The sequence below is a fragment of the Crinia signifera genome, chromosome 1 (genome assembly GCF_055691185.1).
Source record: "Crinia signifera chromosome 1, ASM5569118v1, whole genome shotgun sequence".
Lineage (NCBI taxonomy): Eukaryota > Metazoa > Chordata > Amphibia > Anura > Myobatrachidae > Crinia > Crinia signifera.
This window is the reverse complement of record NC_139217.1, coordinates 224,921,562-224,938,450: the sequence shown is the minus strand read 5'-3', so window position 1 is coordinate 224,938,450 and position 16,889 is coordinate 224,921,562. Positions and strand designations below refer to the sequence as shown.

Here is a 16,889-nt window from a genome sequence, read left to right as displayed (position 1 = left end):
TTACCATAGGGTATTCCTGAAACACTTCCATATCTGTTCTTTCATAGATTCTGATAGGGGGCCAAATGTAATAGGGTGAGATTTTTCCCATGTTTTTTAAAGCAGCAATCCATTACACTGCAAAACCAGGTTGATTTTGCCAATTGATTGCTGCTTTAAAAAACATGGGCAAACTCTCCCAAATCTCTCAATTTCTGAAACTCTCACCCTATTACATTTGGCCCAGGGTTTCTATGTAACTTTCCCACGTTTCAACAAATTTTTCTTTTTGTAAGGAAGCCTCAATCAACTGCATTGGAAGTGGAGGGGCTGTGGTTGTAGCCATAATTAAATGATGCGTTTTTCTCCTTCATCCACTAGGTGTCACTGGAGTAACAGTGGGGATAGAAGGGCGACCACAGGGAGCATGGGCACTTTAAATATAATTAAGTGTGTCCAATTCCTCCCCCTTCTACTCCCCACCTAGGCAGTTGTAGAATGTGCCCACATGGGAGCTGGTCACACTTCTGGCTTGCTCCAGGGCACAAGTTTTAAAAAGCTTGAAAATATATATATTTTTAATACTACAACAGACAGGCAGTCTGCCGCTGCCTGTCTGCATCGTGGGAGCTGTCGGTGGGGATCCGGCCGCAGCTGCGTGCGGCTCGCGCCCGGTTCCCGGCTGTGGAGACCACCGTCTCCAAAGAGACAGCAACCACTGCACGCGGTGTGTGTCCCGTCCTCCCTCAGCCTCTACCGCCGCCGACCAGCAAGGCAGCGGTAATGTATTCCTGACCTCCTGCTTAGCGTGGGGGTCAGTGTTTTAAGAAATGGCGGTAGTGCAGGTTTTAAAAACTGGCGCCATATTGGGAGCACGGAGCAAGGGGGCGGAACTGGTACGCTCCCAGCAGCCCCGGCATCTCCCCAGCGTGACTGAGGGCTGCGGCGGCCATCTTTTTAGTGCGCACCGCTGCTGACACGCTGAGGGACTCCGTTTTGCAGCTGAGACAGTCACGGACTCAAGCACAGCCTTCTCCTCCCGGTGTCCAGACCTGCAAAAGCTTGCCCAAGCCCTGCAAGCAGACAGTGGGGTTAGAGCTGGGTGAGACAGTTCTGGGCTGTATGTAAATTGGGCTATAGCGCTCTCTGGTATATACCATAGCGTAGTTGATGGCCTCTGGCAGCTTCTCCTCCTGATACTGTCTCTCCTGTCCCAGTCTTTTCTTCTGGCTTCTTACTGTACTATCCATGGAGTGTGTGTACAGTTGATTAACCTGTTGATTGCTGCATATATATTCATATATTGTGTATAGCTTAATCACTGGTAGCATGGCAGGAGGCAGCTCAAAGAAGTGCAAGAAATGTAATGCCAGACTTACACAGTCAGCTGAGGGTGTTCTGGTGTGTGAAAAATGCACCCCTGAGCCCACCCCTTCCACTTCGCAGCAGCCCTCCCCTGCATGGGCTTTACAGCTCTCAGAGGTGATGTCACGCCTGTCCTCTGAAATCTCAGATGCACAGAAGGATAGAGAATCCTCTAGATCACAGCAGCGGGAATTAACCTTAGCTGTGGAGGGTTTAACCAAGGCCTTGGCCCCAGAGCCCATACGGCCCTCTGCCTGTGACACACAGCCCCCAGTGTTAAAGAGACTGCTCACACAGGTCTTAGACACTGATACATATGATGATATGCCTGACTTTGAGGAAGGGAATACACTGCCTCTGAGGTGGATGTGCAACAGGATTTGCCACCACAGCAACAGGAACCGGTTGCGCAGGGTTTAGATGACCTTATTGATATGGTCAAACTGGCATGAGATGTGGAAGAAGGGGCATCTGCCCCCAGTCGCCCCTCCCTGTTTGGCAAAAAGCCAAAACAAGCTGCTTCTTTTCCTCCCGCAGAGGAGTTAGATGACCACGTGCTACAGGCCTGGAAAAACCACGATAAGAAATTCAGATTTCTCGGAGACTCCTGTCTTCATACCCCCTAGCGGCCGCAGGCAGAAAGCTGGTGCAAACTCCACCTGTAGTTGACCCTTCGGTCACGCGTCTTTCCAAAAAGACTGTCCTCTCAGTACCGGGAGCCACCACTCTTAGGGACGCCTCGGATCGTAAGCTTGAGCTTACACTTAAATCAATGTACACTGTGGCAGGGGTAGTTCAGCGTCCGGCTCAGGTCGGATGCTGGGTCAATAAGGCCATTGGGGTTTGGGCCTCCCAGTTGGCTCATCGACTAAAACATGGAGGTGAGGTGGATGTCCTGGTTGCAAGTAGCAGAACATATTTCTGAGGCATCATCCTATATGGTAGAAGCCTCCAATGATGTTTGCATCTTAGGAGCTCGCATATCTGCTCTGTCCCATATCGGCACGCCGATCACTCTGGCTCCGCCAGTGGCAAGCTGATGCTGAGTCCAAACTGTCAGTAGAAGCACTCCCCTTCACGGGTGAGGTACTGTTTGGGCCCGAACTAGATAAGTGGATATCACAAGCCACTGGTGGGAAATCCACTTTTCTCCCTTCCACGACCCCTCCTCCTACTCGTAGGACCTTTCAGGGAACAAGTTCAGAGGTCGCTCTAGAGGAGGCGCTGCCTCTCAGAGAGGCTCCAGAGGTCGTGGCAGAGGTGCTTCCTCTTCCACCCAAGAGGCCATGGCCTCCACCAAGCCCGCTGCATGACTGGTTTCAGGCCCACCTGGGGGATCCCAGGGTGGGAGCGCATCTTCAAGGCTTCAGGCACATTTGGCTGCAGTCTTGCCAGGACGCTTGGGTGCGAGATCTTGTAGCTTTCCGCTACAAGATACTTTTCCAAAAACCACCCCCTCACCGGTTTTTCAAAACCGGTTTGCCAGTTTCAGCAGAAAAGAGCCTGCTACTAACTGCGGCCATCCAAAAGTTGGTCTCGGCAGGGGTGGTCATCCCGGTCCTAGTAGACCAAAGGACCTTGGGGTTCTACTCCAGCCTCTTTCTGGTCCCCAAGCCTGACGCCCCATTCTGAACTTGAAGGATCTCAATCCTTACCTGCAACCGGTCAAGTTCAGTTCAGGATGGAGTCCCTGCAATCGGTGATCGCGGGGTTGGAGGAGGGCGAATTCTTGGTGTCACTCGACATCAAGGACGCCTACCTCCATATCCCTATTTGGCCTTCACATCAAGCCTTCCTTCGGTTCGCAGTCCGCAGCCAACATTGGCAGTTTCAGGCCCTTCCATTTGGCCTCTCCTCAGCCCCCTGGATGTTCACCAAGGTCATGGCGGTGATGATGGATATTCTGCGGAACCAGGGATTGACGGTCATTCTGTACCTGGACGATCTTCTGCTGAAGGCTCCATCCAGGGAGGTCCTCCTGGGCAACATAGCCTTGACTCAGAGTACTCTCATTCGCCACGGATGGATACTCAATTTTCAGAAGTCCCAGCTCCAGCCATCTCAACGGTTACAGTTCCTGGGGATGGTACTGGATACCACTCTTCTGAGGGTCTTCCTCCCGGAGGACAAGATACAGTCCCTCCAGGCCTTGATCCGCTCGGTCCTTCTGACCAGACAGTTGTCGGTCCTCACATGTACCAGGCTTCTGGGGAAGATGGTCGCCTCCTACGAGGCTCTCCAAAATGGTCGTTTTCGATCGAGACCCTTCCAGCGTTGTGTTCTACGTCAGTGGTCCGGCTCTCACCTGCACCTTCACCACAGGATACGGTTGTCAGTGCGGGCATGGCACTCTCTCCTGTGGTGGCTGAACCCAGCAAACTTCAGGGAGGGAAAGAGGTTTGCCATCTGGAACTGGATACTGCTCACCACAGACGCGAGTCTTCGCGGGTGGGGAGCAGTCATTCTGGACCATCAGTTCCAGGGCCGTTGGACTCAGTAGGAGGCCCTGCTCTCTATCAATATCTAGGAGCTCAGAGCAGTCTACAATGCTCTCCTGCAGGGCCATCATCTACAGGTCAGGCCATCAGAGTGCAGTCGGACAACGCCACTGCGGTGGCCTACATCAACAAGCAGGGAGGCACCTGCTGCTGCGCTGCCATGAAGGAGGTGAGTCAAATCTGCTGGCGCCCTGGCCATCTCCGCCAAATTAATTCCTGGCGTAGAAAATTGGGAGGCCGACTTCTTAAGTCGGCAGGACGTACACCAGGGAGAATGGTGTCTCAACCCCCAGGTTTTCCAGCAACTGGTCCACCGGTGGGGGTGTCCCCAGGCAGACCTCATGGCATCTCGCCACAACTACCAGCTACCCCGGTTCTTCGTCCGCATGAGGGATCCTCAAGCGGTGGGAGTGGATGCATTGGTGGCCCCTTGGCCATTCCACTTTGTGTACATTTTCCCTCCGTTTCCGCTAATACCTCGGGTGTTGCAGAGAATCCGGAGGGAGGGGATCTCTGTCCTCCTGATAGCTCCGGACTGGGCGAGCAGGTCATGGTACACCAGCCTCACGTCTCGTCTGATAGACGAGTCTTGGTCCCTGCCTCTTCAAGAGGATTTGCTCAGCCAAGGGCCTTTCGTCTTTCCAGACTAAAGTCGGCTAAATTTGACGGCGTGGCTGCTGAAAGGTCCATCCTGCGACAGGCAGGTATCCCGCGGGCGGTGATACCTACCATGATGAAGGCCAGGAAGGAGGTCACCTCCAAGCATTACCACCGCAACTGGAGGGCCTATGTGGTCTGGTGTGAGAGTCGTGGTGTGTCCGCCACTCTTTTCAAAAAGGCCATGCTTCTCCTTTTCCTGCAGGCTGGCTTAGCTGCAGGGTTGCTTCTTTCCACCTTGAAGGTAAAGGTATCGGCGTTGTCGATCTTTTTTCAAAAGAAATTGGCCCTTTTACCTGAGGTACACACCTTCTTTCAGGGAGTTTTGCGGCTGCAACCTCCTTTTCGTCCACCCACGGCTCCTTGGGACTTAGACCTTGTTCTAAGTTTCTTACAGTCGGCGGTGTTCGAACCGATAGAGGACTTGGACCTTCGTTACCTCACATGGAAGACAGTGCTTCTCTTGGCCTTAGCATCGGCACGGTGAGTTTCAGATCTGGGGGCTCTGTCATGCAGGCCCCTGTTTTTGATTTTTCATGCAGACAGGACAGAACTGCGCACCAGCGGTTCCTTTTTGCCTAAGGTGGTATCGGCCTAAAAATCAGTCAATTGTGGTACCGGCCTTCCAAGACGTCTCTCCTGAGAACAGTACTCTTGACGTGGTCAGGGCCCTGAAGATCTATGTATCCAGAACAGCATCGCTGAGGAAGTCAGATGCTCTTTTTGTTACGTATGATCCGGTCAGGCGGAGCTGGCCAGCCTCAAAGCAGACGTTGTCTCGTTGCATCCGCCTGACTATTCGTCAGGCCTACGTGGCAAGTGCTCAACACCTTCCTGCCTCCATCACAGCGCATTCTACGCGCTCGATGGGCCCCTCTTGGGTGGCAGAGCTGCCACCTGGTCTGGTCATCAGACTTTTGTTCGGTTCTACTGATTTGACACTTTTGCGGCGTCAGCTTCACAGTTTGGACGCTCAGTGTTATGGGGGTCTCAGCGCCATCCCACCTGTGTTGGGAGCTCTGGGACGTCCCCACTGTTACTCCAGTGACACCTAGTGGATGAAGGAGAAAACAGGGATTTTGTACTTACCGTAAATCCTTTTCTCAGAGTCCACAGGTGTCACTGGACACCCGCCTCTGCGCTGTTCCTTTGTTGTTAGGAAATCCTGCCTTGAAACTTTACAGTTCTATTGCTAGGTTGCATTCCACTTTTGTTGAGGGAACTGCCTGCTATGTTATATGTGTGGCATGTTTGATTCATTGTTTCTCACTGTTCTTTTTAGGTTTCAATCTTTTTTGGTTGATTGTTTACTCTTGTGTGTTAAACTAACCTCCTCTGGAAAGCGTGTTCTTTCTTCCAGCTCCATCCGGGCACATCTTTGTGACTGCCTAGGTGGGGAGTAGAAGGGGGAGGAGTTGGCCACACTTAATTATATTTAAAGTGCCCATGCTCCCTGTGGTCGCCCTTCTATCCCCACTGTTACTCCAGTGACACCTGTGGACTCGGAGAAAAGGATTTACGGTAAGTACAAAATCCCTGTTTTTTGCAGCCGCGGATACAATTATGAGTAACTTTTTGACTCCCACTGCTATTCGAGTATGTGTCGGCGTTCTACCAAATATTGCCCATTCAGGTGTCAGAGGCAGACAATTAACTAGGTGCTGAGTGACGAATCTCCTTATTATCGGACAGTTCCATAAACAGTGGAATATCTCCGCCCTCTGGGAGCCACATCTAGGACATGTGTGATTCGCTAGCATGCCGATAAGGTATTGATGATGTGGTGACAAATACATTTTATGTAGTACATTTAAGAATAATTCTGTATAGGATATTGCTGAGACTAGCTTAACTGACATATGACATATTTTCCATAACTTTTTAAGGGTAAGGGAGGGGAATTGGTCTCTCCATTGTGCTAGTCCCGTTTGCTGGGTCTCGTAATTGATGGGGACATGAAGGAATGAGTAGTGCACAGAAATTGCCTTTAAAAGAGGGGTTTGATGTCATTAATAAATTATCTAGTGGGTTGTTGTAATCTTTCGGGGAAAGTATCCTGGAAAGACTAGCTACATAGTGTTGAACTTGTAGGTAAGCCATGGGGAAGGGTTCTAGCATTGGGAACCTCTACACGGCCTGTGCAAACTGTAATGGTTTTTTCATCTCGCAATTCATTAGCTGCCTAACCGTTTTCAAGACTTGTCTGTCCCACAATGAAAAGGGGTGACATGCATCCCATTTTGGAAGGAAGGGTTACATATGAAGGGTAGAAATAAGAATGTATGGGAGTTTTTTCTTTTTCTTTTTGTAATTTTTTATTTATTATAATTTGTATAGGCTTGTTTCATAGTAGATTTAAAGTGTGTGGCCCTTTCCGCTAAACTCCCTGGACAACAAATTATTGTGTTTTTAAAATGGCAAAGAAGCTAACTTAATTATTTTAGTGGTGACCCGTTTTTTTCATCATTGTAGGCGTGGCTTACTGGAGGACATATGCTTGCAACAGTCTGGCACTGTATACCTATAAGGAGTAGTAGCAGTCTTTATCGGATATGTCTACCTGCTCTCAAGTTACAACAGGTAAACGAAGATTTTATTACATAAGTTATTAATGACATATGTGAGAGAACTAGTGTCTATACGTTACTAATTTACTCATACTATTTCTGAGAACCCCTTACAAATTTTAAAGCTGGGATAACGCACCACTTTCTTGCATCATTCTGATGTATTGCAAGCCAGTCTCTCTGGTTTCTGCAATCTCCTATAACAAAAAGGCTCTGTATTGATTTGTAAATTCAGATGCAGGGCTTGGCTTGTCACAGCAAGCATGACAGAAGTGTTGAAATTACTACAATTTATAATTAAGTTATATTTGAAAATATGACCTTACGCAAAAAATATTTTTTTCATGTAATACAGTACATTTGTAGCTTATAACATTTGAAGAATGGTTACACGTGCACACTTTTCCTACATTTAATTATCCTAAATTGTAGTTTGTCTTCAACCAACCATGAGCTGAGCAGCCATGTACACATTATTTAATTGTCATGGAATTCAAACTGTTTGTGTTGTAAAGAGGAAAACAAAACCGTGTGTTTTATCTTTGTGCTTTTATATCAAAATGTAAACTTGACCTTTTAACAATTCCCAGCCCTTGTTATCAGAATTAAGGGGGTGATTCAGATATATTCACTTTTAGTCGTATTCGTTCCGGGATCTGATGTTTCGGGTCTGCGCATGCGTATTGGTGAATATATGCATATGCATGTGCAGACATGGTGGAATGGGCGCAGTTCCACACTCGCCCTCTGCAGAGACTGATCCTGGCCAGATGGGAGGGCCGCCCTCAGTCCATATGCTCCCGGACAATGGCCCTTATTCTGATCGGTGCGTACTTTCCCGAATTCTTACGGAGCGGGCCGCACGCAACGCTATGCGGACATCGTCCGTAGAAACGCCCATTGAGCCTCTGCGTTCGGACGGACTCACTCTTTAAGAATTGGGCGTGTGTACTGACGATATACAAACCTTGCGTGTGCGGTGGACACACACAGATTCTGCACGGTCTTGCAGCGTAAGCACGGTCTTACCGCATTAGAACGTACGGGAACCTGGCCGTACGCACCGATGCGGAGTATTTACGCTAAATACAACACTATTTTTCTGAGCACACACAGAGATCACATGACCCACTTATGCAATTAGGCAACCTCATTAAAAAGGGATTGTTTTCTATTTGAAACAATTAAATCCTAATACATACTGATACAGATTACTACTACATTCATTACACACATTAACCCTTACAGCATGTGAACATAACATACATCTATATACAGTATGTACATTTTGCTTATTTAAAAGATTATAAACAAGTTACACATATACTTTTCCATTTAAAAAAAACACACAGACAACTTCGAACTGTAATAAACTATTTATTAACTGTACAAATGTTTTATTTAAAAAAAAAAAAAAAATAATTTTTAAATGCCACCATCCAGCAGCTGGTCCAATTCAGCCATGACCTGGCGCATGTGGCCTCGGATTCTTAAGAGGGCCCCACGGAGACCCTCTTGTGCTTGGGCTGGCTCATCTGTGGACATATTAAAAATGGTCAAATTACTAATGATATTCATGCATACATTTAACATAGTCATACCTAAATTTTAAACATGCACCGTGACAGGTGTGTGTGTGTGTGTGTGTGTGTGTGTGTGTGTATATGTATATATGTATGGGGGAAAGGCCGGACTCCTCCTTGTGGTGTGGTTACCTGCCCAGGTGCCTTCCAGGATGCAGCAAGCACCCGAAGTAATAGAACAAGTGGAGACGGCGGCACTCAAAGGGACTTTAGGAGAATGAATCAGACCACTCTGGGGTTCAGTTCAACGTTTCGGTCGGTTAGACCTTTATCAAGAATGATAATGTATGCATTAAGTTCTTGATAAAGGTCTAACCGACCGAAACGTTGAACTGAACCCCAGAGTGGTCTGATTCATTCTCCTAAAGTCCCTTTGAGTGCCGCCGTCTCCACTTGTTCTAGACACATATATATATATATATATATATATATATATATATATATATATATATATATATATATATATATATATATATATGACACATACAGCTATACATACATGCATACATACTACATGGAAAGCCTGTTTTTTCCCCTCTACCCTTTACTCTGTAGAACACCTCACAGTCATAGTGCTCCTTCTGGATCCAAACCCACCCATGACTAAGCTCTGAGAAGCATGTCATGCGCTGAACCAATTCCAACTCATCAAAAAGTGCTCAGTGTCTGTTATATGATGGAGCGTGGCATGGGACTTAGTCAACTCTCAGGAATGCTCAGTACATTTGTGCAATCAAGCATGGCTTGGCTGCTGATGGTCTGCTCCATAAATCATTGTCATAATGCCAGTTAGGTGAAGCTGCAGCACTAACCCACTCCCATGCACAAAATCATTACTAAGCCCAAATCAACACACAATTATGGTGCCAAACATACATGCAGACCGCAGGGGGGTTTAGCTAGAGAAGGGCCCAGGGGCACTGACCACTTGTTACTCCATTCTAAGCCACGCCTGTCCATACTCCATTTATGTCATACTTAATCTAGTTTAGAAAGATCAATCACCAGTAAACTCTACTCACCTATATGAGGCTACAGATTGTATGCTTGCAGCAGGGACATGTAACCCTTACATGAGCAAGTCATCCCTTTCTTCCAGGTTACAGATTAACTACACAGGTTCAGTGGCTCTTACAATCGACCTGAAAGCCATCCGCACAACCTTTGTCATTAATATGTGTCCAGGATGAAAGGGATGGTTTGGCCACCCTATATAAGTGTATCTGTTGGTACCCTGTTTGTTATATGAATTTATAGTTTGAAAAAACACAATTGAATCACCAGTGCTACATAGCAAATAGTAGATGAGAAAAGGAATAATTAATCCTTATGTATACATACCAATTTCGACCGCCTGCACGACCTCACAGGCCTCCACCTCCTCCTGTTCTTCAGGGGCCTCCGCTGCTGGCAGCGCCTCCTCTGCTGGCAGCGCCTCCACAGCCCACACCTCCTCCTCCACTTCCTCTGCCACCTCCTCTGCCATCCCTTCCTCAGAAAGCACCTCCTTGGCCCTTGCTTCGCCAACCTCCTCCTGGGCCACCTCTGCCTCCTCCCGGGCCTGTCTTGCTCGATCCCGTGCTGTGTTTGAGCAAAAAATGCCATTTAGGGGTCATTTGGACAGATGTATTAAAAAAAATTAAATCCAAAGGTTATAAGTTGAGATAACTGTACAGCCAATCAGCTCCTTAGTGTCTTTTACCCAACACAGCCTGTAACATGGCAGTTATGATGTGACATTTGGCCCATTGTAAACATCACAATCTATAATCCTACACAATCACATATTTTATGACCATTACAGGGTGTCAAACAGGAAGTAGCACACATATAGTGTATGCCATGTTTAACTCATGATCAGGCTGGTTACCTTATTGACTTAAATAATGTCATGTAAGCAATCGTGTACAAATGGACATTTAATGTATAAACACTCACATCTCGCAATCCTGGCCCTGATTTGCTGGAGCAAATCCGGCTGCCGACGCCTCAGGTCTGACCACCGCCGCTCCAGCTGAGCGATGGTCCGCCGCACCTGTGTGCGGGCGTATATGCACCGGCGGGCCACCGCATAGGCATTCCGCTTCTGCCTATTTGTGATAAATGGGCCTGCCCGCCCCAGCCTGGTCTCCATAACGGAGACCAGTGTCCTCAGCTCCGCTGCTGAAAACGGTGCTGCTCTGCCATAGGCCGCCATCTTAGCAATGGCACAATTCAAGCAATCATGTCCTGTCATTGGTTGATCAGAGTGATATTTGGTATTAACTTTATTGTTCATTTTGACAGTAACAGCGTGTATGCGCCACAACAGACGGCTAACCCATTGCATCGCAAACCCACACTTGCTGTACCTTTGCATAGTTGAGCATACCATGCCATTACTTACTATCTCCTAAACAGACAGTGTCAAATAAGTTGGGAACCCATTCTATATAATCTATTACATTCACCAAACATGGGTATAAGCAACAGGTGAAATAGTCTGCATCACTAGCCACTTACACCTAACTCCACAAGGTACTAAACAGCTTTTTATAGTGAAAGCTATGCAGCAGAAACATAGCAAATAGTGGCAGACCTTTTTCCAATATTAGGCCATGGTGCCATGTGTACACTTACCTTCTACTGGCCCACACTAGAGATGTGGAATGAAAAGTAGCTAGCATCAAGGCTGAATTTGGAGACCTTTCACATGTGATTTGGATGCTAGCACGGATTACTATTGCCTAAGTGGTGGACTGGATTTACATATGGAATGGGTATTGTCATTTGTACTACATACCAAACAAGTGCTCAGTACAGATGTACATTCACATATACATTTCATGTCTGACCTCAGTTTTATTTGGTCATTGGAGTACAAATCTGCAATTACCTACTAAATCAGACTTACTAAGTTTGCCAGGTTTTTTTTTTTCGCAGCTAGGGGCGTGGCCTATGCGCCGCACGGTCGACGCTGCCGTACGGAACGCGGCCGTACGGAACGCAGGGTGTCGCTGATGTACGCCAATTACAGAAATAGGATATAAAGGTGTGTTAGACAAATGCAATGTTGTTGCAAACATGGCTGGCTCAGATACAGAGGAAGACCAGGTGTTTCAGGACCTGTTTGGCAACATGGACTCCAGCACCACCTATGTCCCCATCAACCCAGACCAGCCATTGGGAGAACAGCAGCCAGATGGGCCATCTACATCAGGCCAATCGGCAGCTGGCCCATCTTCAGCCTCAGCAGAATCATTGGGAACACAGCAGGTGGCTTCCCAACAGAGTAGCCTGCCCAGCACTTCGAGTACAGCGACAAGTGGCCGTGGCGGTGCCGGTGCCAGTGGCCGTGGCCGAAATAGGGCAACAGAGGAACCAACCACCAGAAACATGGCATTCGAAGCGCAGGAGCTTGCCATCCTGGTGCCCCGCGCATGGGATTGGATCGAGTGTCCACAGGACAGGTAGAAACACACAAGGAGATGGAAGATCTGGGAGGACATAACGGCGGAGATTAATGCGGTGGCTCCACAAGTTCGTGAGACGGAGCACGTTAAGAAGAGGCAAGTTCATGTGTGTTACATTTGAGCAGTACAAGACCAGTAATGTTTACATTAGATGTTAGATGGAGTAGGTCAATGGCCGGTCACGTTGCTTGGAGGCACAGACATGTTTGCCATTTCATTTAATTGATAGTTATTGTAGGGTGAGTGTATATTCTAAGGGTTGGTTTTCAAACTTAATATAATGTAAGTTTGGTGTTATGAGGCACATGTTGTGATCTGTTGCAGATTGCAATGGGTGCTACAGCAAACATGAGGAGTGACATGTATTAATATGTAAACTTTGATTGCAGGTGGCACGACTTCAAAACAAACCTCAAGAAGAAATTGACCCAGCGGTGGGAACACAGCCACACCTCTGGGGCTGGCCCCATGCCATCAAAGCTGATGCTCACCCCCCTGGAAGAGATGGCAGAGTGCTGCATTGCAGTCGAGGAGGTCCGGGGGGTGAGCACCATGGACAGCGAGGCCCCAGCGGAAGTCATGGCTTCTTTGCTTGAAGGTAATTATTTGCCATGCCATAAGTAGCTGGTTCTAATTTTGCATGGAATGTGTTGTAATTGTAATGTTCTCTTTCACCAGCATCCCCACCACTTGGTCAAGAATCTCTTGAGGAGGTTGAGGAGTCTGTGCCACCTGCCACCAGTACCAGGCCCGTGCAGCAGCAGTAGCCACTGACCGCGGCTGAATTTAGCAGCTGGGGGCAGGTGCTTGGCCATATTCAGCAGCAGGGAGAGTCGGCATCAGAGCGGGTGCGTAGGACCGAGGAGGTCTTGCAGGGTTTGGTCAGCAGCCACCAGAGTATTGCTGCTAGCCTGCAGGTGCTGGCTGATCAAGCCCTGCGCCAAAATGACCTCCTCCACCACCATAATGAGCTTATGGTGGAGCTAGTTGCCAGCAATAGGGTCCTATTGTCAGCCGTTTCTGGTGCATTCCCACCAACAGCACTCCCTGCTGCCAGAGGGGGAAGACCATCCCCCCCCTCCCCAGCATCTGCTCCACCTGGCCCACCATCTGACCGTGGCCGTGGCCGAAGAGCTGCTGCACGTGGCAAGGAGCATGCCAGGGGCAAACGTGCCCGCAGATGAACTTGTGTCCGCATTAATCTCCACCCTTATGTCTTCCCAAATCTTTCATTGAGCTGTGTGTGTCAGCTTCCTGTGTCCAATTCCGTGCAGAGGGTCCCCACATTTGCCCTCGTTTCGAATGTCATGTTTGGTTCCCCTGTTGCCCTGTTTCGGCTACCATTACTGTGTGCTGTACTTGAAGTGTTGGTGCTATACTTTTGTTGTGAAGCCACCTGATGTGTTCCTAATGATTCTGCTGTGGCTATGTATGTCTACAATACATGTATTTATTATATATTATTTACTTTTATTCCTGCAATGGTACCTTTTAATTTGTGACGGTTTCTATTTTATTTTATAAGTTGATGTAATAAATGTTTATTTTTTCCCCCCAAATGTGTGGTTTAATTGATACATGTAGAAGTGACATGTGTATTTGTATTATTAATATTAAGTTGTGTTCATTAGTTGCAGTGTAAAAGTGTGTGAAAAGTGCAGCATATATGTGTCCATTGAAGCTGCAATGGTTCCAATTGAAGCAGTGACAAGCGTGTAATTAACAAGTAAAGAGTAAAGGAGGTGATTGTATTGTGTTCAGCTGACATTGGTTGAGGTGCGGCCGTCCTGATTAGGCGTTCCGATTGCCTAGCGCATGACCGAGTGGTGTCCGCAAAGCAATACTTGCTTATGGACACCGCATATTTATTGCCTTTTTGTTCGCGTGCATTCGGCGTGCTATCCGAATGCACGCCTACCAAAATAAGTGCACTCCCCCGTGTCTGCCCATGTTTCCGCCCAGTTTAGCCCACTTTAAAAGTACGCCCCTGTGTATTTCCGAATGACGCCCATAATACGCCCATATTTCCCGAGTGATTGCGGTGCACATTTCTGTACGGTATTAGTGAGAAGAAGTACGGAGACCATGCGTGGCACATGCGCATAGCGTTCCCCACGCATGCGCAGACGGCTAAAAAACGCCATCCGAAAGTATACGGAAATGTACGCACCAACCAGAATAAGGCCCAATGTGTCTTATCGTGAAAGTACGAGCACCACTGCGGTGGTGGTTTATCCCCCCCCCCACCTGCAGGTGGGAAAATCTTTTTGCATTCCACAGTGTGTGCTCTTCACCACAGATGCAAGTCTGTGCTGTTGGGGAGCCGTAGTAAAATGTCGATCCTTGCAAGGGAAGTGGTCCAAAGAGGAGTCCAGACTGTCCATTAAATTGCTGGCGTTAAGAGCAGTTTTCAATGTGCTTGTCACATCCACCATGGCTCTCGACCAAATCCCCTGTGCTGTGCCCAGCCCTAGGCTCTCTAACTGCATGTCTAATGCTATGGCGCTCACCTCCGCTTGTGTCCCTGGTCCTGGTGGGGTACATGTGTCCGCGCTGTCACCGTGTGGTGACAGTGGTGCTGTGTGCTCCGGTGCCATGCTGGGCATCAGACCTGAACCGCCATGTGTGTTTGTGCCTGGTTAGGCCTCTGTCTGAATGCCGGCAATTGCGCAGCTGCGCACACTCACTGCCGGCTGAAACCTGTCGCCACCTCTGGCGGCCGCCATCTTTTTGGTTACCTCAGCCTGTCCTGTGCGGCTCCGCCTCCCCTGTCAATAGGCTAACCAATAGCCGCACAGTTCACCTGTTAAGTACTGACTGACCGGGTTAGACCGGCAGTCAGTACAATGATGTCTCTGCCTAAGCATCATTGCTTCGGTCTGGCTCTAGTTTTCCTGCTACAATCCTCGTATCTTCAAGTGAAGTATTCTCCTGCTGATAGTCTCGCTGCTCTTTTCGTGAATCCGCCAATGCGGACCGAGTAAGGTTAGCCCCCCCAAAGGGCTACTATCTTACTTCTCTTTCCCGACGGTAAGTATTCCACGGTCACCTCTGATTGCAGCCACGATCCAATCCAGCAAGGACAGACTACTTCATCATTTCTTTATGCATCCAATCTGCCAACCCATCATCCAATCTGCCAACCCATCATCCAATCTGCCAACCCATCATCCAATCTTCTTCTCAAGTACCACGCATCGTCACATTCTACAATAAAGTATTGGACTATTGACTTTCTCTATAAGTTTCATCTTGCCATGGTTATTCTATTGTTCTCAGCTGCAATACAATATGTATTGCAGCTGAGAACAATAGAATAGCCATGGCTAGCCATGGCCAAAGGAGCAAAGATGAAACTTGCTCCTACTATATATTAATTGTGCCATCGGTATCAACTTGTATTACAGTATCTTTTATTAAACCCATTTCATTTTATCCTATTGTTTCACTCCCTTCTGTCGTGGATGCAACATCCGGTACTTGTGAGTTATCTGGACGCCCGATTTTTTGATTGTATGCCTTAAGTTAAGGCATACAATCAGATACGATGCGATGCGATATCGCATCGCATCGCATCGCATGCGACCATCGGATGCGATGACCCGATTTTTCCATAGGAATCAATGTTAAAATGATTCCTATGGAAAAAGGGGTCCTTTTCATACCCCTACTATCCAAGTGGGCATGGAGTTGGATATAAACCTGTGGCGAGCGTAGCGAGCCACCGAGCCCGAAGCTTGGCGAGCGAAGCGAGCCCCGCGAGGGGACGGTATTCCGTGTCCCCTCGCGGGGCTCGCTACGCTCGCCACGCTTCGGGCTCGGTGGCTCGCTACGCTCGCCACAGGTTTATATCCAACTCCATGCCCACTTGGATAGTAGGGGTATGAAAAGGACCCCTTTTTCCCATTGAATTCCATGTTAAAATGGACTCAGTCCATTTTAACATTGATTCCTATGGAAAAATCGGGGCATCGCATCGCATCGCATCCGATGGTCGCATGCGATGCGATGCGATGTGCCCGATCCGACCCGATTTTGAAATCGGGCGTCCGGATAACTCACAAGTACCCAACATCCTTACATTAAAGCACCCAGCCTCCGTTACACTACAGCTGGTGCTTCTAAGAACGTGACAGTGCTTCAGTTGTTACAGGATCTGGGGCAGACCTGTACAGATACAGTCCGACAATGCAACCATGGTTCCTCACATAAACGACCAAGGAGGCACGAAAAGCGTAAAGGCCATGAAAATCAAATAGAAAATAGTGCATGTCTCACCGTGTGTACCCTCTAAAAGAAGTGGTGGTGTCAAAGAAAGCCTCCAAAAGAGGCTATTTTGAAATAACCTCTTAGAATTGTATGCCCATTTGAGATCATCACATTCTGATATAAAGTGGTGTATTCAAAATTTACCTCTGTGTCCAAAACACTATGTCCTTGTGGGAGCAAATGGTATACACTCTGTATGTGTTTGTGAAACTGTTAATGGAATTGTGCAAATTAAATAATCTAATAGAGTGCCAAGATTTTCACCTATCGACTTAGCAACACTATATGGCAAATATGATATGCAATCAACCCAAAAGAGTGTTTCTTCCAAGAATGTGGTGAATGCCAGGATGTGGCCAGTTGAGGACCATTTTGGAATATATACTACAAGAGAATGCCTTTCTCACTCACTATTTCAATGCTGATCAGCAATTGTCATATCTGGAAAGTCTTAAAAATGATATAGGCAATGGTAAATTATTGTGATATGGGCTAGAAGGTTTTTACTGGAACAATGCC

General features: G+C 47.7%; 1 protein-coding gene across 2 annotated transcripts in view; it reads left to right on the top strand.

Moving 5' to 3' along the window:
* TIMM44 (translocase of inner mitochondrial membrane 44) overlaps window positions 1–16,889 on the top strand; it is a 198,485-nt gene that overhangs the window by 13,954 nt on the left and 167,642 nt on the right. For both annotated transcript variants that reach the window (XM_083179337.1, XM_083179338.1), the window contains exon 2: window positions 6,972–7,079. In XM_083179337.1, the coding sequence (XP_083035463.1) occupies window positions 6,972–7,079 (108 nt within the window). The remainder of the gene's footprint in view (window positions 1–6,971; window positions 7,080–16,889) is intronic.